We start from the raw sequence: 24,554 nt of genomic DNA on the forward strand, positions 1-24,554 counted from the left end.
TGTGTTTTATGGATGTTAAACCATGTCAGTTGAGCTCTCCCTTCTGGTCTCCTGGCTAGCAGAGCTTTATCGTGGCTATACAGTTAGTGTACTCGCCTTTGGCGCGGCAGACCAAAGTTTTCTTCCTGATGGGAGTCCGTGTAGCTCGGATTCCATGTTAAGCTGTAGATCCAAGTCTCATATAGCCTCGGTGCAGAATGGCTCGCACGTGCTCATTTGCTCCCACGTTTATTTCATAGAATTACCAAGAATCCCTTACGCCTTATGATGAGATTTATTGTGCCTCCATTGCACGATTCTAAAACGTGTATTTGTGGATAGAATAAGTTACGAGTCTAAGACGGCACATATTTGAAGAATTTCCCTACTGGAAAGTTACATTTTCCATGATTTTGGAAGCCTGTTACGTTTAAAGTACTCATTAACTGACATGGTTTTCACTTGTAGATTCACCTCCCGGACTTTCTCCTCGTTGTTCATCAACAATCTATATATAAAATTTGTGCACCGAAAGTGTTCCAGTACAGCTTCCTCACATTTTGATTTTGTCATGACATCGGACAAAACTTTCTGCTAGGGATGCGCACGAGACGAGTCGAGACAGGATTTTCCTGACAAAATTCGAGTCGAGACACGGCTCTTCCAATAGAGAAATATACATTTTTCGAGTCGAGACATCACTTTTACAGCACATTTTCGAGACGAGACAGCCACAAATCTTGTCTCGTGCGCATCCCTACTTTCTGCAATAAAGCCTGATTCTAATTCACCACTAAAGTTATTATCTAGGAACTCACAGATGAGTACCCTTTGTACTGTGCTGTACAAGATAACTATATACGGACCAACAAAGTTAAGAAATTGTTACATGGAATATTGTTTTTCGACATTCACTATTAATAGTAAAAAAAATAATTAAAATCAGTGGCGTATTTAAGGGGGCTTCCGGGCTTAAGCCCCCGAAATTTTATTTACTATATTAAAGTAAATCAAATATCTTGCAGAATTTTCACATTACCAGGAATAAAGTTAAAAAGCCCCTCCCCCCGAAACAAAATCGTAAATACGCCACTGATTAAAATAATACACTAGTGTCTTTAAAATAAGAATTAGAAATACTAAAAGTGGCATTTATTAAATGGAAATTTTATTTCTTAAAATATATGAGCAAAATGTACATATATTGCAGACCAGCTAATGACCCAAAAGGCTGAAAAACAAGATACGAAAAATTAATCAAAATTTGTTTAAAATAATATTACGTATTTCCAATATTAATACTTGAAAACTCCATTTTCTAAGTGTATACCTATATATATATATATATATATATATATATATATATATATATATATATATATATATATATATATATATATATATATATATATATATATATATATATATATATATATATATATATATATATATATATATATATATATATATATATATATATATATATATATATATATATATATATATATATATATATATAATATGTCCAGTTTGTTGCAACTGTATATGTCTCAGCAGAAATAACTACTACGAGGCGACATATTGCCACATATTGTCTCATCACCTGCCCTCAAATTTGTATACGAAAACATTTCATGGCCTTTCTTATGGTGAAACATTGATGGCCTTTCTTATTTGAAGAACAAACTGTAACTAAAGAGTCCTTCCTTCAAATGTTACAGAACTGGTTAATGGCATTGCTGCACACTCAATCAGAGAACTTTATCCTTCAGTTAAACGCTCCAACACATTTTCACCGTGATGTGTGGGCATATGTGAACTCAATGTTGCTCAATCGTTGGATTGAACGTGGTGGAGCAAGCAATGAATATGTGCTAAAATGAACTTCTAGGTTCCCGGACTTCTTGTGATTTTTTTTTAAGTTATGTAGAGGACCTTATGTATATATCCCTCCCCAAAATGAGAATTTACCAAGTAACAGCACAGTCTCGAAAGACATGTTGGGCCGTGTGTGTCAAGAGTTCGATTATAGCGTCGACACTTGTGGGGTTGCACATGGTTCCCACATAGAATAATTGTAAAATGGATGTTGTTGAAGAAAGAAGAAAAAAAAAACTTTCTTGTTTGGCTACAATATTTTTAAAGTGTTCCTGGACTTTTGTAACACACTGTATATTACAAGAAATGAAAAGAATTTTTTCAGTTTACTGTCCTACATGTTCTTTAGGCTAAGGGAAGCAGATACTTAAGGTAAAAGAATGATGCTGGAAGAATTGGTGGAATGAAAATGTAGGAGGAGGGGAGTAACCCCTGAGAAAACCCATGGACACGATGTGTTCACAAATTTACAAACTTGGCCGGGGATTGAACCAGTGGTAAGCGATCTATCAGTGAGTCACCGTGCCTCCTCTACAAAATATGAAAGAAAATATACTAGTATAAAATAAAAATAATAAACACTAAATAATCATAGTCCCACGTGACTGAAATTGTACATTTTCAGGGGCTTATTGACAGAATACATAGAGTGTGTGAAATCACATGAAAAAAAAAGAACTGATGTAAAAAGAAAACAAAATAAATACAATTGCGTTCGAGTTCAATATGATAATAGGATATACAATCCAGTTTCTATTAATTGTTTTTTATGCACTTTTGATTGTTTCTTCAAAATGAAGTCAAGATTTAATAATCTCTCTTGGGGGCGAGACGATGGGGTGGGGAACGACAAATTGATGATAGTCTTTGTTCATGTCAACTGCACCGGATTGAATCCCTGGTTATTGTTAAGAATTCCATGTTAATGATAGATCATATCGTTCATCACCTTAGTATTGCATAAGAAACCAATATATTGTAAAGTGCCATACTCTCACGTGTTAGCAACTACTATAAATACATGATTCAATCACGAACATGTGTTATTGTGTTCATAACTTAAATTCCAGCAGACGATGAAAATCGGATACGAAGAAGGATCGGAAGAAAACCGATGATGACCGACTTCCCCTCACGAACCTCCCCTTCAAGAGGACATCTATAAAAGAGGATTGCAAAAGGAGAGGGGTATCAGTCTACAATTGATCAATAACTTATCAACACCCCTTCTCCTGGGGCCGTTATGGACTATGGAGTTCCTTTAAATCTATCTCTGGACGCTGCAATGAGCAAAAGAGATATCCTATAACCACCTTTCTTCCGGGGCTACAATGAACTACGGAGAAATCCTATAATGGTCTCCAGAGGCTGCAGTGAGCGAAAGAGTTTTTCATCATAACTTAAAGTCATATTGAACCTTTATTTCCGAAGTGTGTCTTCCAAGGACTTGCTACACTCTTAAAACATTTAGTAATTTACAAAGGAACTTTGTAAAACTGTTATAGAAATGTATTTTGTAAATAAAATACGTGAAGGGCTTTATATCTCGGACTTTTGTTAGACTCTACCAAACAAAACATTGCAATATAAAAACTTAACTCATATTAAGTTTCCTTTAACATACAGACGTGTTCAAATTATTAGACTAGACATTCAGTTTCTGAATATTTTACTGTTCTTACAATATTATGTCAGAAAACGCGTTTGAACTTAGTCCAAATTACTGTTCTGTAACTGTTTTCATTTCTTGTGGTCATGGCACATGCTTTTCAATATCAATAAAACAAATGCGTACGTGACATTCAAATATAAATACTATACAGTGTATGTATCTAAATGGAAACAAAAAATGAAACAGAATACTTACAAAAAAAATCATCTCTCACACAAAGATCAATATTTCGTATGAAATCCGCTATTCTTTATTAAGTCTTTTATCCTTTGTAGCATGCTATATACGAGTTTAGCACATTTTGACCACTTCAGCATCATGATTCCACAAATTGTTGATTTCCTCGAGAACACTAATTTCGTTGTTCTCGAAGAATTTTGTCACAGTTTTGCCCGGGTGACATGGGGCTCCATCATGCATAAAGATGAAGTGTGCATCATCAAACCAGACTGCAATTTGGGGAAGCAGCTCTTCTTGAAGAATTTGTAGATATTGGTTATGGTTCATTGTTCCCTCTTTTATATACAGTTTCCCAGGCTCGAAGACAAACATCACACCCCTGACCATGACTGAAGTGGATACTTCACAGTTTGTTGGAGGCATTCCAATTTGAATCCTCCCCAGGTCGACGTCGCACACATTGTAAACATTCATCAGACACGAAGACACATGTTCATCAGTGAAGCACCTATTCTCCAATCATCAGCAGTCCAATGTTCTAGGCCTCGTGCCAATTCGAGGCGCTTCTTTGCCATGATTGGAGTAATTTTTGCTTTCTTTCTTGGCCTGAGTGCTTTTATTCCCTCAGCTCAAAGACTCCTTCGAACATTTTCAGATGAAATGTCTACACCATACTCAGCCAATTTTATGCTTAAACCTCTAGAAGTTGCGTTTCTGTTTCCCAGAGGCAATCATTTTAGTTTTGTGATACCTCTTAGCGATAGCTTTGGTTTTCCCTCAGCTCAAAGAATCCTTCGAACATTTTCAGGCGAAATGTCTACACCATACTTAGCCAATGTTATGCTTAAATCTCTAGAAGTTGCGTTTCTGTTTCCCAGAGACAATCATTTTAGTTTTGTGATACCTCTTAGCGATAGCTTTGGTTTTCGCCCACACTTCCCAGCCCTATTTTGCTGATACATTTGCTTCTTACTCATCGCAACTGAGATTTTACTCACAGAGTATTGCCCTACCCAACTCTAATAACAATTTGTCGTTGTGTATAGTATCTCCCTTCCGCCAGAAGTGTTTTGACAACTTTCACTTTACGTCTCTGGCTTTTCCCATTATGCCGCGATTACAAAACTTCACAGAATAAAAGACTAATACACAAAACAAGTCACGATCACTTTAAACTGGCCCATTCGAACCGTTGAACACTTTGAATGTCGTAACTGCTTACGACTGCAACCACAATAATTCAGATTGTAACTTGTTGGTAGAAACCACAATAGCTGCCTACAACTGAAATACCACTTTCAGTACTCCCTCTTCTCCACTAATGCCACCTGCTGTTCAACGGTGATATCACCACTTCAGCTGTACAGTAAACAGATTAAGGATTCTATGATAGTGGTTTAACCATTAAATTACATGTTCTAGAACTCCGAAATTAGGACTGTAACATAAACTTTGCATTTGTCGAATGTGTGTCTAATAATTTGAACACGTCTGTAGTTAGCAATAGCCTCCTGACACCCCGCGTAGAGCCGGCTCTACAAAAAATGACATCTTTTGCCCGTTCGTTCCTGCGGATATCTCGAGCTTTGCTGAGTTGAAACCTATTGTAGGGTAATTTCTACACTTCAAATTTTGCTTCGGCAAACAGACGATAGCAGAAACGTTTTACGTTCTGCAATTTTACAGCAGTTAAGATGGCTTCGTGCAGCAGTTGCGGCCGCGACCCGCAGCACTCAGGTAATTTATTTATTTTAGTACTTAAAAAAATAACCAAATGTTTTGAATTCTCACTTGTATGCTATTAGATAACCTAAAATCTGTATAGCATATAGGTTTTGAAAAACTTTGTTTGGTGGTGTGCAGAGCAGTTTCTTTGCTGTTGTAGAGGGCTCTTTAGATTGGGTTTCCATAAGTAAATTTTTGTGGAAGGATGCGAAAAATCTTGAGTTACAGTATACGCGCAATTTTTTTGCGCATGGGAGTACCTTTGAACATCTATACTTTTCTCGAATTCAGATCCATCTAGGTGCAGTGACTAAAATTCGTTTGAAAGAGGAAGTTAGAAAGAGCACTACAAACGTGATTGGCAATTGTTTACTGAGTGTTTTTTGGCCGAGTAGTGTTCGTTTTAATTTTTTCATCCCCAAAATGAAGACTTTTTGTAGTTACCTTTTGAGTTTTGGGCTCTTCGGTTTTTGCAACTTGTGATATTTATTTGTCCAAACTTGGGATTGGTGAGTACAGAGAACTTTTTTTCGTAATGGTGACCCTCTTGTACCTATGAACATTAATGCATCGTGCACCTTTGAACGATAAATAATACTGTTCAAAAGTACACGATGTAAGTAGTTAAATAATTTATATATTTGATATAGGTTAGGTTATAAAGTTATTAATTATAATTTTAAGTAGTTTCTAAATATTTACTAAATTCTAAATATAGTTCTAAATATAGTTTCTAAATATGTTTTTACATGTGTTTCAGATAAAATGCCGAGAAGTAAGACTGGGAGAAAAAAAGAATCCATTGATCCTGGAGCTATGAATGCAGCCGTTGCTGGTGTGTAACTGCATCTAAAAAAGAAGAAAAAAAAACTTTTCGTGAAGCGTGCAGGATCCACAAAGTAAAGTTAGGTGCTCTACATAAACATGTGACAATGTACAGTACTTAAAGTCGGTTCTTCGAAACCTTTTTCATAGAGTGTTAGATACGATACAAAGAGAGTGTTTTCTGAGAGTAAAGAGAGAGAGAAAACTTGCAGAGTACCTGAAAACATGTGCAACTGCAAGAGAAATAGCTTACAAGTTTGACGTTGCTAAGAGGAAGAAATACACAAGTCAATGGGATCTCAGTGAAATTGCAGGTGAGGAGTGGATGCGCTTGTTTCTGAAAAGAATACAAACAGGAACTTTCATTGCGGAAGTCAGAAGCAACTAGTCTTGTACGATCGTGAAAACGTAATTGCTTCTTCGAAAATTTAAGAGGGGTTCATCGAGGTTACGCACCAATCCCACCAGAACGGATATATAATGTAGACGAATCAGACTTACCAACAGTTCAGGAATCTAGAAGTATTGTAACACCTTAAAGAATGAAACAAGTCGGCCCAGCAACTTCAGCCGAACGTGGAAGAACAGTGACAATGATAGTGGGAGTAAATGCCATCGGTAATCACGTACCACCTATGCTGATTTTTCCCAAGGTAAACCTCAAACATTTTATGCTAAAGGGGGCACCAAGTGAAACGATTGGAGCGGCAAATCCTAGTGGTTGGACAAATGAAAATTGTTTTCCTAAGTTTTTAGACCATTTAAGACAAGCGGTAGATGCATGGCATCCAAACAATCCTGGAAAGGCATTTGACATTTATGGAATTGCAGAGATTGTAAGGAAATGTTATGTTAAAAGTTCTATATGCTCAAGAATTATTGTTCACAAGTTTTTGTTAGAACTTCTCTTTCATTTCAAATTAAATTAATAAAATTTCAATTCTGGGGAACTTTTTATAGCTAAACTTTTGATTACAATTTATAACTATTAATATTTGTGGCTTCTTTTTATATTATTGCCGCAGAAACGTTGTAATTATCCCTTTGTTCAAAGGTACAAAAGGGTCTGTTCAACGGTACATGACCATAATGTGAACAAAACGGATATGTACTTATTATATCCTATAAAAGCTATTGTAATTACGTAAAACGTTTAAAAATCATCCTATCTTATAGCAAGGAGATGGCACTTGAAATATATGACAAAAATTGGGGGGAAAGTGCTGAATATGATCACTAAAATTTCGAAAACTCGAAAAGTGTTCACAGGTACAACGCCTTCCCCTACGAATATTCAAAACGAATATTCGAACAACAGAAGAAAAAATATTCGGATAACAAATAATTATTCACAATTTATTAACAGCACTAGTATGAACCCAATTATTTTTACCCTAGCCGCTATTGTAACAAACGCTCTATGATAATATTTAAAAAAAAAAAAAGACTTACTTGTATTTACCCAGTACGTGGGGCCAAAATAAACAACAGTGATATCCGACGAAGGATGTGTCATATTAATAACCCAAATAGTGAACATAAGAAGCACTGTTAGAAATATAGCCGGGAAATAAAGTACAGCTTCCGACAGTAGCCATGGGAGAATAAAGTACGGGTTATCCTGAAACAAACAGGAAAAGTTGATTAATTTTGTTGTAGCTAATTCTAGAGAAGTCAACGTGACTTTTTTTAAATACTAAAAATATTCACAAATTGCTTTGAGTTTAGCGTTTCTTTCAGCAGCGAGGCTATATTAGACCTGGGCATATAGTTCAACGGGAATCCCAATTATATGAGCTCCCGCGCCAAAAAAACTATGCCTACAAGGGAGCTCTTATTCACAAATTGGAAAGTAAAACAAATTTTTTCGGAGATATTCGTGCTGAAGTTTACATTTAAAGGTATCATTTCAAGAGTAGACTGATGAAACAGAAACTAAAACTTAAGCTGGTTACAGTATTCAAATTGAAATATCTTGATTCTGAAGCAAGAGCGAAATTTTTTCCACTTTCGAGCGACAATTGGAAAGAAGAATGTATAGTGATCAAGAACAAATAAATCAATAAATAAAATCGTGATTTCAGTGGATTTACACGTTTCAAGGATTCTACATGTCGAAAAATGGATTTCTGGATACTACCTGTTCGTTCATTTGTTTATTCGTTTTTCTGTTGATTTGTTTATTCATCCGTCCGTTCATTTATTTATTCATCCGTCTATTCATTTGTTTATTCATCTGTCCGTTCATTTGTTTATTCAACCGTCCATTTATTTGTTTATTCATCCGTCCATTCGTCCTTATATATGCCCACTCGTCTAGACACTTAAACGTATTCTGATCAAATTTATACATTAGTTATTTTAAAATAAAATTTACCAAGTTTCTTTTTGAAATATTCTTTTTACCCCCCCCCCCCCAAATAAGAATAGTTTATTGGAAGGTGATAATCAAAATTTGCAGTTTTCTGAACAAAACACTTCGAATGATTTTGTTTGTATTCACTAAATCAACATTTCATTAAGAAAGCTTAACCTAGAGATGATAGGTTACTCTTGCGATAAGACATTTTTGAATATTTTCTCAAAAATGACTCAGGCGATTTTTCATCTATATACATCTCTCTCTCTCTCTCTCTCTCTCTCTCTCTCTCTCTCTCTATATATATATATATATATATATATATATATATATATATATATATATATATATATATATATATATATATATATATATATATAATGTTCGAAGTGGAAAAGTAGCAGAGGCGGTATGCTTTATTATGATTTTGACTTGACATACCGGCTATCTAAATGTTGAAATACAATGAGGTTATGTTCCTTAAGGACTGCATTTCTTTATATAATGCCAGAAAACCATTGGAGAACTTCTCTGTAGTTACGGGGAGAGGCATGGAGAAACTGATTCCCCGCCAATAACTTTCTGAAAAAATTTTTTAAAAAATGCCCTTGTGTTGTATTAGAGAGAATTATGCACGAAAATGCTCAAAAACGGAGTTTTTATCTTAACAATTTTCTGCGGGAAAACTCGCGGACCCCCCACTCGACTGAGGAACATTTCAAACCCCCTGAAAATTCACTCCCAGAGCAGACAACCCCTAAATCCACCCATGCTCAAAACAGGACATTTACATGCATTAAGGCAAGAAACAATTCAATGTGGAACATCAAAATATAAACTAGATGAACTTCCTTGAAAACACCTCATTTTAAAAACAAAATGTAGGAGAAAGATAACAAAAATGTTGGTGTCGTCAACTTAGAAATTATTTCTACATAAAAAATCAAATCTTTTTAGGTGCAAAGCTATTCGTCAATTACTATGTATAAAAATTGATTTATTGAAGGTATTTAGCATCTACTGTACTCTCCAGTGACGGTATGTCTTGATCACTGAAAAACCAGAGGCGGCATGGCATATAAATGAAAGTTAATGTGTTTGTGACTTCGAACCTTTTGAACCACTCGACCGATTTCGATCAAATTTTCAACATAAATGAGGTTCGGGCCTGGAATGGTGTTTATCATTTCACTTTGATGATGCAACTTAAGGGAGGGAGAAGGGGGATATTTAAAAATGATCAAAATGACCGATATTAATGTCGAATCTATAGTTTTCAGGGTCACTGAGATGAACAGTGCCACTTCCGATGAAGTTTAAATCCAAATTCAGTCCCCATTAGTACTTTATGTCCTAAATGAAACATATTCTTTCCGTGCGAAGAACGGGTACTCTGCTAGTATTTTATAAATAGATATCTGGTGTAGTAAAAAGTAATCCATTATTTTGGCATGACATTGAAGGCTTGACTTACCATAGTTAGAATGATCCGATTTAGGTCAGATATGCGCCATTTTGTTAGATAACGTGTTGCCATTTGGAAGGTAATATCATGATGCCTCTCTCATAGAAGCCCTTGTCCCTAGTGGCAAAAAATTGAGACAGTCGATTTTCACAAGCCTCTCTTGAAGCGAGATTTTGACCAGCAAACGTGTTCGCCATGGACAGGAACAGATGGTAATCACTCGGTGCCAGGTCCGGACTATAAGGCAGATGCATAAGAACCTCCCAACCAAGCTCCCGGAGCTTCTGGCGAGTCACTATCGATGTGTATGGCCTGGTGTTATCCTGGTGGAACACAATGCCTCTCCTATTGGCCAAAGCTGGCCGCTTCTGGGCGATTGCTGCCTTCAGACGGTCCAATTGTTGACAGTACGGTTCCGAGTTAAGGGTTTGGCCGTAGGAGAGCAGCTCATAGTATATAATTCCCTGCCAATCCCACCAAACACACAGCAAAACCTTCCTGGCCATCAATCCTGACTTATACACCGTTTGCGCCGGCTCACCGCGCTTCGACCACGACCGTTTTTGCGTGATGTTGTCGTAAGTGATACACTTTTCATCGCCAGTCACCAACCGCTTCAGAAATGGGTCGATTTTGTTGCGATTCGCAGATGGAAATTCGGTCCATGAGGTTTTTCTGCGTTAACTCGTGTCGCACCCATACATCAAGCTTCTTTTTGTATCCAGTCTTATGCAAATAGTTCCACACGGTTTTTGTGCAATGTTTAGCTCTTGACGTCAAAATTACCGGAACGGAATCGACGAAACCAAAATTGCGCGTAATTGGCTGTTACAGTATCAGGACCATAAATACTATTCACATTTGCAGCCGCCTGGCTTGCGTTTTCGCCTTTATCGAAGAAAAACTGTAAAATATAGCGTATTTTCTCTTTGCTAGTGTCCATTTTGACTCGCGCTCACACAACACTGAGTCAACTCATCACAACTATCTGAACAATGTTTGTAATACGTAATCTCACCGTTTGAACGCCATCTCGTTGAACCCGATCGGACTTATACAACGCGAGATACAGATCACTGAAGCCATCTATTGGCTAAATAATGGATTACTTTTTACTACACCAGATATTTCATTACCAATCCTACAATGATTAAATTATTTCTTGTATTGAAAAGAAAAAGAAAAATCTACATCTGCTATAATATAAGTTCTACATACTATTTAGTTTCCAAATTCTTTAGTCTTGGTCGACTGCCATTCTAGAAGGAAAAAGTCTTTTAGCCACGAAAATAGAACAAAGAGTTAAAAAACAAAAGGAAGCAACAATTACAGGTTTTCGCCCAAGAAGCTACATCAGCGTCAGTTTTGTTGGCACCGGTAGTTTCGTTCGCACCGTGAGAAACGCGTGAGTTAATCGGTCGCTGAGTTGGAGTTAATAATTGACTTCAGCACCGAGGGCATATGAAACGTGTATCTACAACTTAACGCGGGATTGGAACCATATGAGCTTTCACCGGGAGTCGAACCCTTGCCTTCCGCACTTCGTACGTTAAATACCACTCACATGACAGTGAATACGTCAAGAAGTGGACAATACATACCAGATAAACACCCATAGTAAGAAGCGATGTAGATATCAAGTCTGCCAGTGCATCCCATGAACTCTGTGCTGGGTTATTCATGAAAACTGAAAATAATAAAAAAAAAAAAATCATCTTGGAGTATTTGTAGAAGAACCATCTTAAATAAAGAAAACATTTTATTCCATGAGAAAATGTACTTTTAAGTCAATAGTTCAAAACGGGTCATTTGGAGTTTCAAGTAATTCATGGGAGACAAATGAAAATGCGGCACTTCACGGCTAAACTGGAACGTCTGGGAGTCCTAGATATACGAGGATACCAAATATAGATATATTTATGGTGAACAAGATTGTATGATGAGTAAATATCATAATGCGTTGTTTCCGAGAAAATCGAAAAAAACAGTTTTTATAGCCAAAAATCTGTTATTCCGTTGCCAGTAATAATTCATAGTTTTTATTCTGCAAAATTTGATTTTTTTTTTTTATGTGGAATGTTCGAATTTCAATGCTACTTTTAGTTGCACCTCTTTGTGAACAACACAACAGGCATAAGGCCAATTACAGTGTTGGTGTGTTACAAAATAAATTACAATAGTTTTCTTAAAGATATTGTAGTTCATGGTACAGATGTCAATTTCGTTGTGTTCGCTACATATTTTGTAATAGGAAGAACATACTCTCCAGATTGGTGACTTTAATATACGTTGCTCCTTGCTTTTTTACAATAGAACAGGCCAGTGTTGTCAACACGAGTTTTCAATGTCGTGACACGAAAATTTAGTGTCTATATCAGATTCATACAGTTAAGCTCGCTTTGTATTATTTTATGGAGAAAGATCAGGTCTATCACATTACGCCTTTGTACAAGTGTAGAGATATAGAAGTTGTCTATTAATGTAAGATAGTTTCCATGGGTAGATTCTAGTTCTCTTGTATACTAAGTATTTGATAAATTTAGATTGGATTCTTTTCAGTTGGTGTCGGTATTGCTGTTACGATCGGTTCCAGATCACAGCAGTATATTTCAGTTTTGCTCGGATATAGGAGTAATACATTTTTGTTAGTGTGGTAATATTGTTGAATTCCTTTCCAGTTCTAGTTATGAACCCTAATATTTTGAAAGATTCATTAACTATGTTTTCCTAATGGTTATTAAATGTCAGTTTCGTATCAAATGTAACTCCAAGATCTTTGAGTTTAATCTACTTAATAAGATTTGATTCAATGAATAATTAACCTCTATTTTGTTTTTGTTTCTAGTAAACGATAGAATGTTACATTTGTTTATGTTTACACTGTTTGTTAAAAGAATACCAGCTAGCGATATTTTCTAAATCATGTTGCAAATTGAGACAGTCACGGACGGTCTGTATTCTAGCGTCTATTTTGAGGTCATACACAAAAAACAATTTGCCACTTAATGATATATGATCAAGAATATCGTTAATGAATAAAAGGAACGATAACGGACCTAGGTTGCAGCCCTGTGGAATTCCAGAGTATGCAATATATTCAGTTGATTTAAATTCTTTGTGGATAACATCTTATTTGCGATTGCTTAACTATGATGAAAAGAACTTGATCAAGGAGTATATTGTAATTAGATTTTATATATATATAGTATTTTACAAGTATTATATATTGTAATTAGTAAATTGTGTATATACTGTTTTGTAAGTATTAAAATGTAAATCGTATAATTATTTTTGTTGTATAACGATATTATTGTTATTATATTGATAAACTCAAATAATATTCAAGATAATTTTATAATATGTAAACAGATATAAATGCATGTATAACAAATAAATATTTCATATATCATTTCCTAATTTTAAAAGTATTTTTTTATTTTTTATTTTTATTTATACTTTTTAAATTTTTATTTTCATTTTTATCGAAGTTTTAAAATAATTTATTTAAATTAATATTCATGTATTTTATTTATACACATCTATTTCTACATAAAATATAACGTATTATTATAAAAGACTATTCATATATGGCATATTATATACTTAATACAAAAGTATGTCTATTTTATATAAGATAAAAGTTGAATACATATACTTCTTATCTTCGAAATGTAGTATCAGATATAGTATTGCCACATAATGAGAATGCGTTACGTAATATGTTACTTTTAAAATTTTTCCTTCAATGAATAAAAGCACGTTATTCACGTCACGTATACATTATCATACGTGGATGTCCAGGTAAATGAAGTGCAAGACACAATTGCAATTACTAATTGTAATTGCAAAGCCTAATTACAATAATTACGCTCTCGCGTAATGCGTTATGAAAAATCACTAAATCTAGTTACTTTTCGGTTGCAACACTGCAAACAATCACTAAAACTTGCAAGAAAAAAAGATTTTAAGTGTTTAGGAGAAAAAGTATCACTCTAAGTACAGTAATTACAGGCAACACTGCGAAATGGTCATATATATTTTCCCGCTTTTACTACTGTGCCACAATACATTATCATTTATCCATTCCAAAATTGGCCTGTTCTTGATATTTGTCAGGCAAGATGTATGAGTACATTTATTTCCTTTTTTGTTGTCTTTGCCGAGCTTCATTTGCCTAGGTCGTATACGCCATGGAATTATAATTATTATAAATGAATGCAAATATTGCTAATTGGATTGGACATCCATATTGGGGATCAGAGTAATACAGGAAGCAATTATAAGCAACAAAATTTTACTAGTTCAAGAAATAATTTACTAGCCCGCATCCCAAAATAGAAATAATTGCTTACCTTCGGTTGGTATTAATACTCGCCCGGATCGATGAACTACTCGCCCCGGGCGAGTGGGCGAGTAGTTATTTACATCCGTGGAGTAATATCTTCCATTCCGGGTCGCGCTTATTATACAGTATCGAGTTGAGATCACTAAATTTTTTCTACTGCTGATTTTAAACAATAACAAAAAAAAAAAAAAAAAAAAAAAAGAGCCTTTTGTACACACTTCTGAACTTGAAACATAATGTAATCTGTTTACAATTGCATAAAATACTTACTAGGCGTCATCATTTCTTGAGTACTAGGTGGTAAATAGGAGCAAAGACGTTCAGCTTCACTTAGTGGCCTAGACAAGGGCATAAATCCAAAGACCTCTAGCACAGAGTATACCTGAAACAAAACAAAATAAGTCAATTTCCTTTTATTCAAACTAGGACAAACTCATTTTTAAAATTTATAGAATAGTGTCCGGATAATAGGAACTACTATGATACTTGAGCATGTTATTTTTAGCTCAGAAATAAAATGATAAGTGTTTTGTATATTCTTTTTTCAGCTAAAAAATAAAATGGTAAGATTTTTCGAATATGTCGTTTTCACATAAAAAAAATATAGTAGTAAGAGTTTTGATCACGTTACTTGCAACTCATTTCAGCATAAAAATAAAGCGGTAACAGTTTTCAATACGTTATTTTCAGCTGAGAAATTAAGTAGTAAGTTTTGAGCATGTTACTTTCATCTTAGAAATAAAATTGTAAAAGTTTTGTAGTAGTGAATGTTACTTTCAGTTAAAAATAAAAAAAAAAATGTAACAGGTTCGGACGTGCTATTTCTAACTGGAAAACAAAATAATACATTTTGAGAATGCTGTTTTCAGACGAGAACGGTTTTAAGCATGTTATTTTCTGCTAAGAAATAAAGTAGTAAGTTTTGAACCTGTTAAATTTAGTTGAGAATAAGAGTTTTGATCATACCATTTTCAGCTGTGAACTAGAGTTGCTTATGGCATAAGAATTGATGATGTTTCGTCTCGAAAGTGATCTTTGTCTAGATAAGTGTTTCTATCGGAAGCACTGTCTCGACCCGAAGATTCCATACTGTCTCGTCTCATGGCAACAATGTAGTGCAAAGAGTTTTAGACATATAGTTTAGTACTGAGGTTTATGACATGATAATGTTATGAGTCATATAGTACTATTAAGTTTTTGTTTGTTAGGTGAAAATATAATTACCGATACTCTTTACCGACTGTTTTGTGTATTGCGGGAGAAATTACTTCAATACGAGAAGCTCGCTTCTTCTGATATGTTGGTTATAACCAGAGCCTGGATCTTGTTGAGCAGTCAACTTTTTCTTTGTTATGTATGAAAACTTTACTCACCAACTCTAGATCCTAAAAATATTTTTTAAGATCATATTTTGGTCTTTTATTGGAGTTTTATAGTTTTAGGACATTTATCAATATTTTATGGTAATTTTTAGGTCATTTATGGTCTTTCTATCTTTTTCTCGGCTCCCGACATTAACTTCTGAAAATGAGTGAGAAAAGATCAAAAGAGTACTTATTTAGTGAGTAAGAGATAACAGTTTTTTTTTCATAGTTTAATACTTTTTAATAGCTTTTCAAAAAGTAGTGAATGCTTAACGAAATAAACGTTTAAAAAACACGAATTTGGGGGCTAAGGCTAATTGTGAAATCTAAGGCTAATTTACAAGAATGTTAGTGCTTTTTTTTTTTTTTTTTTTTTTGTAAGTCACTTAAGTCGACAACAACTAGATCCGGGCCCTCGTTACAAAACTTCAGCTTTGCCATTGGAGGACTTTTTCTCTTGACTTGACAGCAACTATGCTCCTCTTCTATCAATTTATTTATTTATTTATTTATTTATTTATTGGAACGTACACTACAGGCACGTGCATTTCGCCTAAATACAATGTCCTCAAACTGCTTTGTTGAATGTATCAACATCGTGGCTGCATCTTAGTACAATGTTGAATGAAGCCAAATTCTTACTGGAGAATGAAAATAATTTATTCTGTCGTTTTTGGAGTGAAATAAATTATGTTTAATTTTCTAAATGTTGACTGTATTATATGGTCAGAAAGTCAGATGAATTTCTAATTGCTAATAGTTTAAAAGACAATTATAGACATTTATTCTTCTATACAAGTGATGACTACTTGACAGAACGCGGACTGGATCCAGCGCCCAAGTACGTATGTATCATCCGACCCGTGAATAAAAATTTAAAATGTATGATTTTTGTTTCGAAATTACTTCTTAACAGGGGAAAACCACATTTATACTTAGATGACGCCTATCTTTTCGTCTTGTCAGCAAGTGATTGCAGTCACTCGACAACCCCCAGCAGTCTACTTCCATCATAACAGTTACGAACTTCTCCAATTAGTAATGCTTGACCCAGCTTCTTTTTTATCCCTTGTGACAAGTGATGGAAGGGTGAAAAGAAGAGCGACAAACACGCTTCACAAAATCAAGCAATTATGAGCATGTTGGTGGCACATAGGCTAACATTTGAATACGAGTTATTTTCATGAGGACAGAGGGCATAATGTTTAAGTGCGTTCCGACTTTGTTTTTAATCCTCCTATAAGAAGTAAAATACATGTGATGTTATTTTATTTTAAGTGCGGCTGGAGGCTGTGGTAATACTGTTAATTCCGTAAATGAAATGGAATAGATGTAATTATCAAAACATACTTTATGCTTTGTAGTGTATGCTGTATTTCTTTAATTAATGTTTAATACTAGGACTGATGTAGTAGTTTTCTAAGAAATAAATTCTAGACTTCCGTTCAGCAATAATTATCAACTATATTTAAAAAAATCTAAACTGAATATTATGGTAATAATGGTGAATTTAAAGTTTAAATCAATAAATATGAAAATGAAGAAGATATTCTTCTATCCATATTATCTAAATTTTAACATCACACTCGGAAACACAATGCGCACACGTGTATGCACACGGACCTTCGACATTGCAACAGCAACTATTACAGGTCACTGTTTGCTACTGATATATGAACGGGTTAAAGTTACAGTGGCGCAAGTCAATTTGTCAAAAAGAAGTGACTTCGACACAAAATAATCAGACCTCGATAAGTCAATCTGTTAACAGAAAATGTGAAGTAAGTCAGAATTTCTTTCTGAAAGATGGCTGTTTTTAATCTGAAAGTTCTACTGATAAAAGGAAATAGTTGTTTTATTTATCAGAAAAGTGATGTTAGACAGACATGAAAATATGATTTACACCGTTTATAACTTTCAGCCGTCCATGTATCCGTAGCTGGTAGCCTTTAAAAGCAGTGTTTGAAATATCAAAGGCATGAGCGCTTCATGTTTTCGAATCTGGTGCCTCTAAGCAGTCGAACTACTGCTCCCCGGGAGCTAAGAAATATAAAATTTCGGTTGCAGATCACTTTTGTGCGGGCACGTAGGCCTATTTTATCAAATAGTGTCCAAGTGCAGCCCCCTCACATAATGAGTTTTTGTTACTCTCGTTTAATAAAATTTTCTCACCTCAATTTATTTAAGATAGGAACTTCCTTTGTCCAGACAGAGTTTTGTATGATTCAGAATGTCATGGAACGACTGTCGGAACTCCTGAACTGTAATGGTGTTCGAAATCCTTGCCACTGTTTTCTGGATGGTAAAAATGTAAAAATAAATAAATAAATAAACCCTTTAGCGGTATTTTTAATTTGGGGAAAATAAAGGTATAACAAGACAGGTCTGGCAAGTATATACGAGGTGGACGCGAGGTTGCGATAATTCTCAGAGACAGAAACTCACAAATAATCACTGCGTTCGTGATGGGGCAATGCCATGGAACAGTTTCCTGTGGAGGCAACTCCGATACTCCTGTCTCACACGTAATACTTTCCTCAGTAGATATACTTTTCAAAACTTCCACATAAAAGGTTCCAGTGACAGTTTGACTACTGAGTACATACTCCGAGTGATGATTTTCATTATTGATTGGCGAAATTTTGGGGAATTTGGATGAATAAGCTTATTTCCAGTCAGCATTTTGTTGCTTGATTTCCGGATTATCCTGGAAAATACATGTTTCGCCCTCTGCAGTAATGCTTTAGAGGAAATTTGGTTCCCTTTCAGCAGCGGTCATCAGCTTTAGGAATGGTGCATTCTTTCTAGTTTGTGCTCTTCTGTTCAGAAATTGGGCATAAAACGTGCACACAACTTTCTTTTCTTTAAATTTTCCGTTATTGCGTGGCAAACGATTTCCTTCTTTATCTTCATAATGTCTGATATGGGCTTGAAATTTGCATTTCGATCATTAAAATTAGTATCCCGAACTTTCGGAATCAATCATTTCAGTTGTTATGACAGACCTGATTAGACTTGGGCCCCCTAATCTTCCACGCCCTTCCAGCATTGAATCTATTATATAATTCAGAAATACAGGAACGAGAAAGGCAATTGTCCCCAGAAATGTTTTTCAATATCTCAAATGTTCGGTTGGAGTTTTCCCTAAGAGCGCACAGAACTTGATATTCACTCCTTGTTCCATTCTTGAAGTGACGAGGTATCACAACAGCAATATTTACCGCGTCATCAGTGGCGGCTAATGTTAGTGTTGCAGCGTTGCGCAACGACCAAAGTATTTCAAGAAAAAGAATATTATTATCAATAGTAGTAAAGAACAGATAAAATACTTTTTAATACTTGCATATATACACTTTAAATAACATATTTTTTACTTCTGTAACTGTCCGTTCCGTTAATCCATTTTAAAAAGCGAAAAATAATCCGTCACAGAGTCTCTAATTTACATTGTGTTGCAGCGAGCATGCAACGACCAGATTCCTTCAGCGCGGGAATTGGAGCAAATGTTAAGTCTCCTTTCCCCTATCTCAGAAGTTAAAGGGACTGGTCGTTGCAGAGCTTCTGCAGCACAGCACGATTTCCAGTGAACGAGAAGGTTTTCCACGCTAAATAAGATTTCTGAATTTTCTTTCACTAGCAATTAACAAATTAATTCATATTTTTAAATTACGAGACCATACTGAAGCAAATCAATATAATGACAATTAAAAAAAGTGATTGCAAAATTACAAAATAAGAAAAAAATATCTAGTAGAGGAGAAAACAAATGAAAGTAGACCCGCATTTACAAGTTAATTCTTAGCTTATATTGATAATGAAGGCTTCTTCTACAGTAATTTGTGAATCAAATATTAATAAGTCAGTATGTAGAATCGCTCCCCCCCTCTGTGGATAGTATTTTAGTATAAACAAATTTCTTTTATAAAATAAGTATATTTTATACTCTTGGTAATTTCCACATAAAACTGTATGATGGGGAACGCCACATTGAATTTGGGACTAATTAGCAATGCTCAGAGGCATAGCCACGAGGGGGTCCACCGGGTCCGGACCTCCCCAAAATTTCGAAACTTGTTTAACATTTGCAGACTTTCTTAATAAACTATACTTTTCCAACACAGAAACGATTGATGTAGGCTAAATATTTTATTTTACGCCTCATCATGTACTCTTCTTTTCTTATAAAAATAATCGTTCTATCATTTTTTCTAAAAATATAGGTGACAGTAAATAAGAATTACTTATCGTCTTTTCGGGTGCAGTATAAGACAGGTTCCATATTATGTAGACGTATTGGACCTCTCTCAAATACTTTGGACCCCTCCCATTTAATATTTCTGGGTGTAGAACTGGCAGTGCTGTTTGTTTTGATGTTCTTTGATTTTTTTTTTTTTTTTTTTTTTTTTTTTTTTGGCTTCTGTTACATGCTGATCCTTCATCTGGCGGGTTTAGAGGTTTCCTTTCCAGAACATATCACATTGATAGGCATCGTTTCGCCTCATGTGGAAGTATATTGTGTTCATCGTGCATTGCGTAACAAGCAAGACGGATGATTTGGAATGTAGTTTTTTTCTTTTACGCACATGTGTGTGTGTGTTGATGTATGAATATGTGACATTCGGAATTCATATACCAGTACCTATTTTGTATCAGCTGTTTTGGTTTTTAATTATTAGGTTTAATTTTATTGTGTGCTTTAATTCTGTAAATAACCTAGAAATTCTGAATGAATTGTATACCATGACTTCTGTAAATAACTTACAAAAAACATTGACCAGCTTTCAACTGAGGAAAAATTTGCAATTAAGGCTTAGACAAAACAAGCAAATGGCAATTCAGGAGAGTGTTCAGAAAAAAAAAATCCAGTTTAAATTTACAGGATATCTCATGCAGTAGTGTTGTTTGCACCAGATACATTTCCTCAATTTATTTTAAATTTTCCTGGATAAACTGTAAATAAAGTGTGTTCAATGTACATTTTTTTTTTTTTTTTATAACACTAATTTCTGCTACGAACTCTCTTCAGCCAACGCTGAAGAGGAATTCGGATCACTGTTAAGGACTGAGTTTGCTAGAATGAATCGTTCGCAATAATCTAGAAAAAATATTTAGTAAATCTACAAAGCTTTGAAATTAATATTAACAGTACCTATGGCGTCAGCAAAAGACGAAAAGTTTTTTTTCCACATGAGAAAGAATTGACACTTTCAAGGAATTGAATCCCAAGAAAGGTTATCACCATTGGTTATGCTTTCCATCGAAAAAGACCTGACAATAAGAATACCAGAGTTCAACCAGCATGTATTAGACAGATTTGCTCCAATCAAAGAGAGGAGAATTAACTTACTAATTAATTAAGGTGATTAATCGGATAAAATGTTCTGCATTTTTTATTTTTTATAAACAGAATTTAATTTAATTTAACATGCCACATAGCATTTGCATCTAAAGTTATGCTGATTAGTCAATGAGTCAACTTTATATCTTCTGTCTCTTATCGCTTGTACTGCAACACCCGAAACCACAATCCACCGACCGCCACTGCGTGTCATGCATCACATTCTGGCGACAGCCGAGCTGAAAAATTTTGCACATTTTCGCAAGATCACATGCAATATTCAGTATTGTGAAACACTTTCGTGCCAGAACTAATTTCGCAGAAAAAAAATTAATCGTGTGTCCAAATATCTGCGCTGGTTATTTTAATTACGCGTATTTCGTTTCATTTATGGAGTTAAAAGCGAAAGCATTATCACATTCTTCAGGACACATTCGTAATAAAATGTTAAAACAAGGTATAGTACTTTACTTTTTAAAGGAGCATTGAAAGCCGACTCCGAATATTTCAAACACCTTCTGTGCTCTCGTGAAAATAACATGAAGTTAATTGTATTCACCACTACTTCCGACTATCTGACGTAATGGGGTGGAAGGACAAGCTGATAACAAAAAGGACAAATAGGCTAGTGCTTGTCCCATCTATACCATTAAAAACACACTTCTTTGTACCAAAATTCACTCTTATTCATATTTTTTAATCTCTTATCACAAACAAATGTCTTTTATGTGTTTATGGATTAAAAGATAGTTACCGTTGTCCCGTATTTTTCAACTTTTTTGAGTTTAACATGTAGATTTCGGTGTGCTGTGTCCAATGGCAACCCTTTTTGATTTCTGGAAACGGCCGCTTCAAGGTCAAAGTAGGGGTCAAAAATAAAAAATGGGACCATTTGGGCAATGAAGACCAGTGACTGATTTGGACAAAACGGATTTCATTCGATTAGTATTCATACATATATGAATAATTGGTATGCCAATTTTCCTGAAAATTCTATTTTGACCCCGAAAATTAACGAAAATGTGGGATTTTTGGGCAATTTGGACGTGTGATCTAATGGGACAAAATGGGTGTCATTCGATTTGTATTCACACATACATGAATAACTGGTATTCCCTTTCCCGAAAATTCTATTTTGACCCCGAAATTTAACGAAAATCTGGAACTTTGGATCTTGGATTTTCGTTAATTTTCAGGGACAAAATAAATTTTCGGGAAAATGGAAGGAATATCAGTTATTCATGTACGTGTGAATACAAGTCAAATGACACCCATTTTATCCCAGTCGGTCAGTTGTCTGCATTGCTCAAATGATCCCACTTTTTATTTTTGACCCCTAGTTTGACTTTGAAGCAGTCGTTTTCAGAAATCACAAGTGGTGCCATCAGACACAGCTCATCGAAATCTGCATTTTAAATCTCAAAAGGTTGCAAAATACGGGGCCATGGAAACTCCCTTTTAACGTGTTTATGTACTGAGTATTGTGCATTTTAAAAGTTACAGTGATTGAGATTTAAAATTTAAATGAGCTAATGTTACCACGACCACGAGACGCATGGAATTTCTCGTCTAGAAAACGAGACGCGAATAGTCCTATTTCTCGTCTCGTCTCGCCTCGAATTTAAAAAAGATACTTTTCATCTTGGAAGCGAGACGAGAACAAGAATATTCTCATCTCGTGTGGAACACGAGTTGGCAGTTACCACACCATGCAATTCCGTTCTTTCTTTATTCAAAGTGCTATTTTGTGCAGGTAAGCACAGCTAATAATCGTTCGTATTGCGTCTTTGAAAACTAGGCCTAAATCTCAAACTATCCTAAATCTATGTAATTGTATGAACTATTACTATTTTTAGGTAAAGTTCCAAAGTTGGTCGTCCGTTTCTAGCAAAATTTTGAAATGTACCGGGAAGAAACGAATAATTTTCTTGTTTGTGTGCTTGACAATATATAAGGAGAGTGAAAGTTGTGCTTATTTTCTTATATAAACAGTTCTAGCGGAGGGAACTACTTGGCGCAAGGTTACTTCATGATAGGATTATGGGAATGCAATGAGCATTTGTTTTGTAAACATGGTTTGTAATAATCAGGAAAATCTATTAAAAGTGAGTAAAAGTCATGGCTTAATAAATCTAAAAAATAAATTATAGAAAATGTGGTAAGCAAAATAACTGTAAAGAAACGTGGAGAAAGTTATACTTTTCAATATAACGGTAATTAGCATAACCAACATGGCGGCAAGGTTCTAGAACACAAGTCTCTCTTCCCCTTTAGCTGCAATAAAGACAGAAAACAACGTGCACTGCGGGGCTCTAACCTGCCTTCACTCGCTAACACTCGCTCGGCAATATTATTTAAATTAAATATTAAACTTCGGTACACAAAGGAACCGGTTATTACGCTTTTAGCAAAAAAAAAAAAAAAAAAAAATAGGCGGACGACCAACTTCGGAATAAATGCCACAACGAATAATAGTTCGTATTGCGTCTTTAAAAACTAGGCCTAAGTCTCAAACTATCCTAAATCTATGTAACTGTATAAATTATTACTACTTTTTGTGCATATATAATGAAGATAGAACAGAATTCTAACCACATTGATGACAACAATAACTGTAACGGAACTTTCCCCACATGTAGACAGCCACACTAGAAAATTTTCTGGTAGACTAGGAAATGTTTTATAAACCATCATATCACTTTGTTGCTTTGCAGGCGTTGCTAATTCATGTTTTACAAAGGCATTCATAACTTACACATTCAAGAATATACTTATATCACGATTATACAACTAAATATCATAAGAAAGAATTCAAGTTAAAATAAATCTTTGATCCTCAGAACGAATTAAAGCTCAAGTCACAAAATATTATATGTAGCTAATATTAGAAGAAAATTGATTTGATTTGTTGACACTAGTATTTTATAAACTTGAAAATATTATTTATTTGTACTAGACAAAGTTAGATTAACGGTATTTAATTTGTTTAAAATATACACATTGTTGAAATTCATAGTTTTAATATCATGATATGATTTTCAAGAGTAGGAATCAGTGCGTAATTAGAGATAGTACCGAGACCAAGACGGACTTCTATATACCGAGACGAGACGAGACGAGACGAGACCGAGACGAATTTTATATAACCGAGACGAGACCGAGACGGGCCTCTAAAAATCAAGACGAGACTTAGGTCAGTCTTGATAGTCCCGGTCTCGTCTCGAATATTGATAGCTATTAAAATTGCCTTTACTCAAAATTAGTTTCGTTGCTGTGTCAGAGAGGGAACGGCTGACTGATGTACAGTGGCGTATTTACAGGGTGGCTCTCGGACTCAAGCCCCTCCTGAAATAAATTTTTGATCATTTTTTCGCATTGCACGTTCAACACAAATACAAATGTTTCTTACCCGCTCCTCAAGCCT

The 24,554-nt window shown here is 34.9% G+C and overlaps 1 protein-coding gene across 1 annotated transcript; it reads right to left on the minus strand.

Annotated features, from left to right (window-relative positions):
• Positions 1–1,126: 1,126 nt before the first annotated feature.
• Positions 1,127–23,950, minus strand: LOC145663652 (uncharacterized). Its single transcript, XM_081729755.1, has 5 exons — positions 23,723–23,950; positions 14,699–14,810; positions 11,685–11,770; positions 7,712–7,880; positions 1,127–1,210 (listed from the first exon to the last, which is right to left on the minus strand). Exons 1-5 carry the CDS (start codon positions 23,876–23,878, stop codon positions 1,155–1,157), a joined length of 579 nt encoding a protein of 192 aa, XP_081585881.1. The 5' UTR covers positions 23,879–23,950; the 3' UTR covers positions 1,127–1,154.
• Positions 23,951–24,554: the final 604 nt, after the last annotated feature.

This window comes from Thermobia domestica, chromosome 11 (assembly GCF_964235325.1).
Source record: "Thermobia domestica chromosome 11, izTheDome1.hap1.1, whole genome shotgun sequence".
NCBI classification, from domain to species: Eukaryota; Metazoa; Arthropoda; class Insecta; order Zygentoma; family Lepismatidae; genus Thermobia; species Thermobia domestica.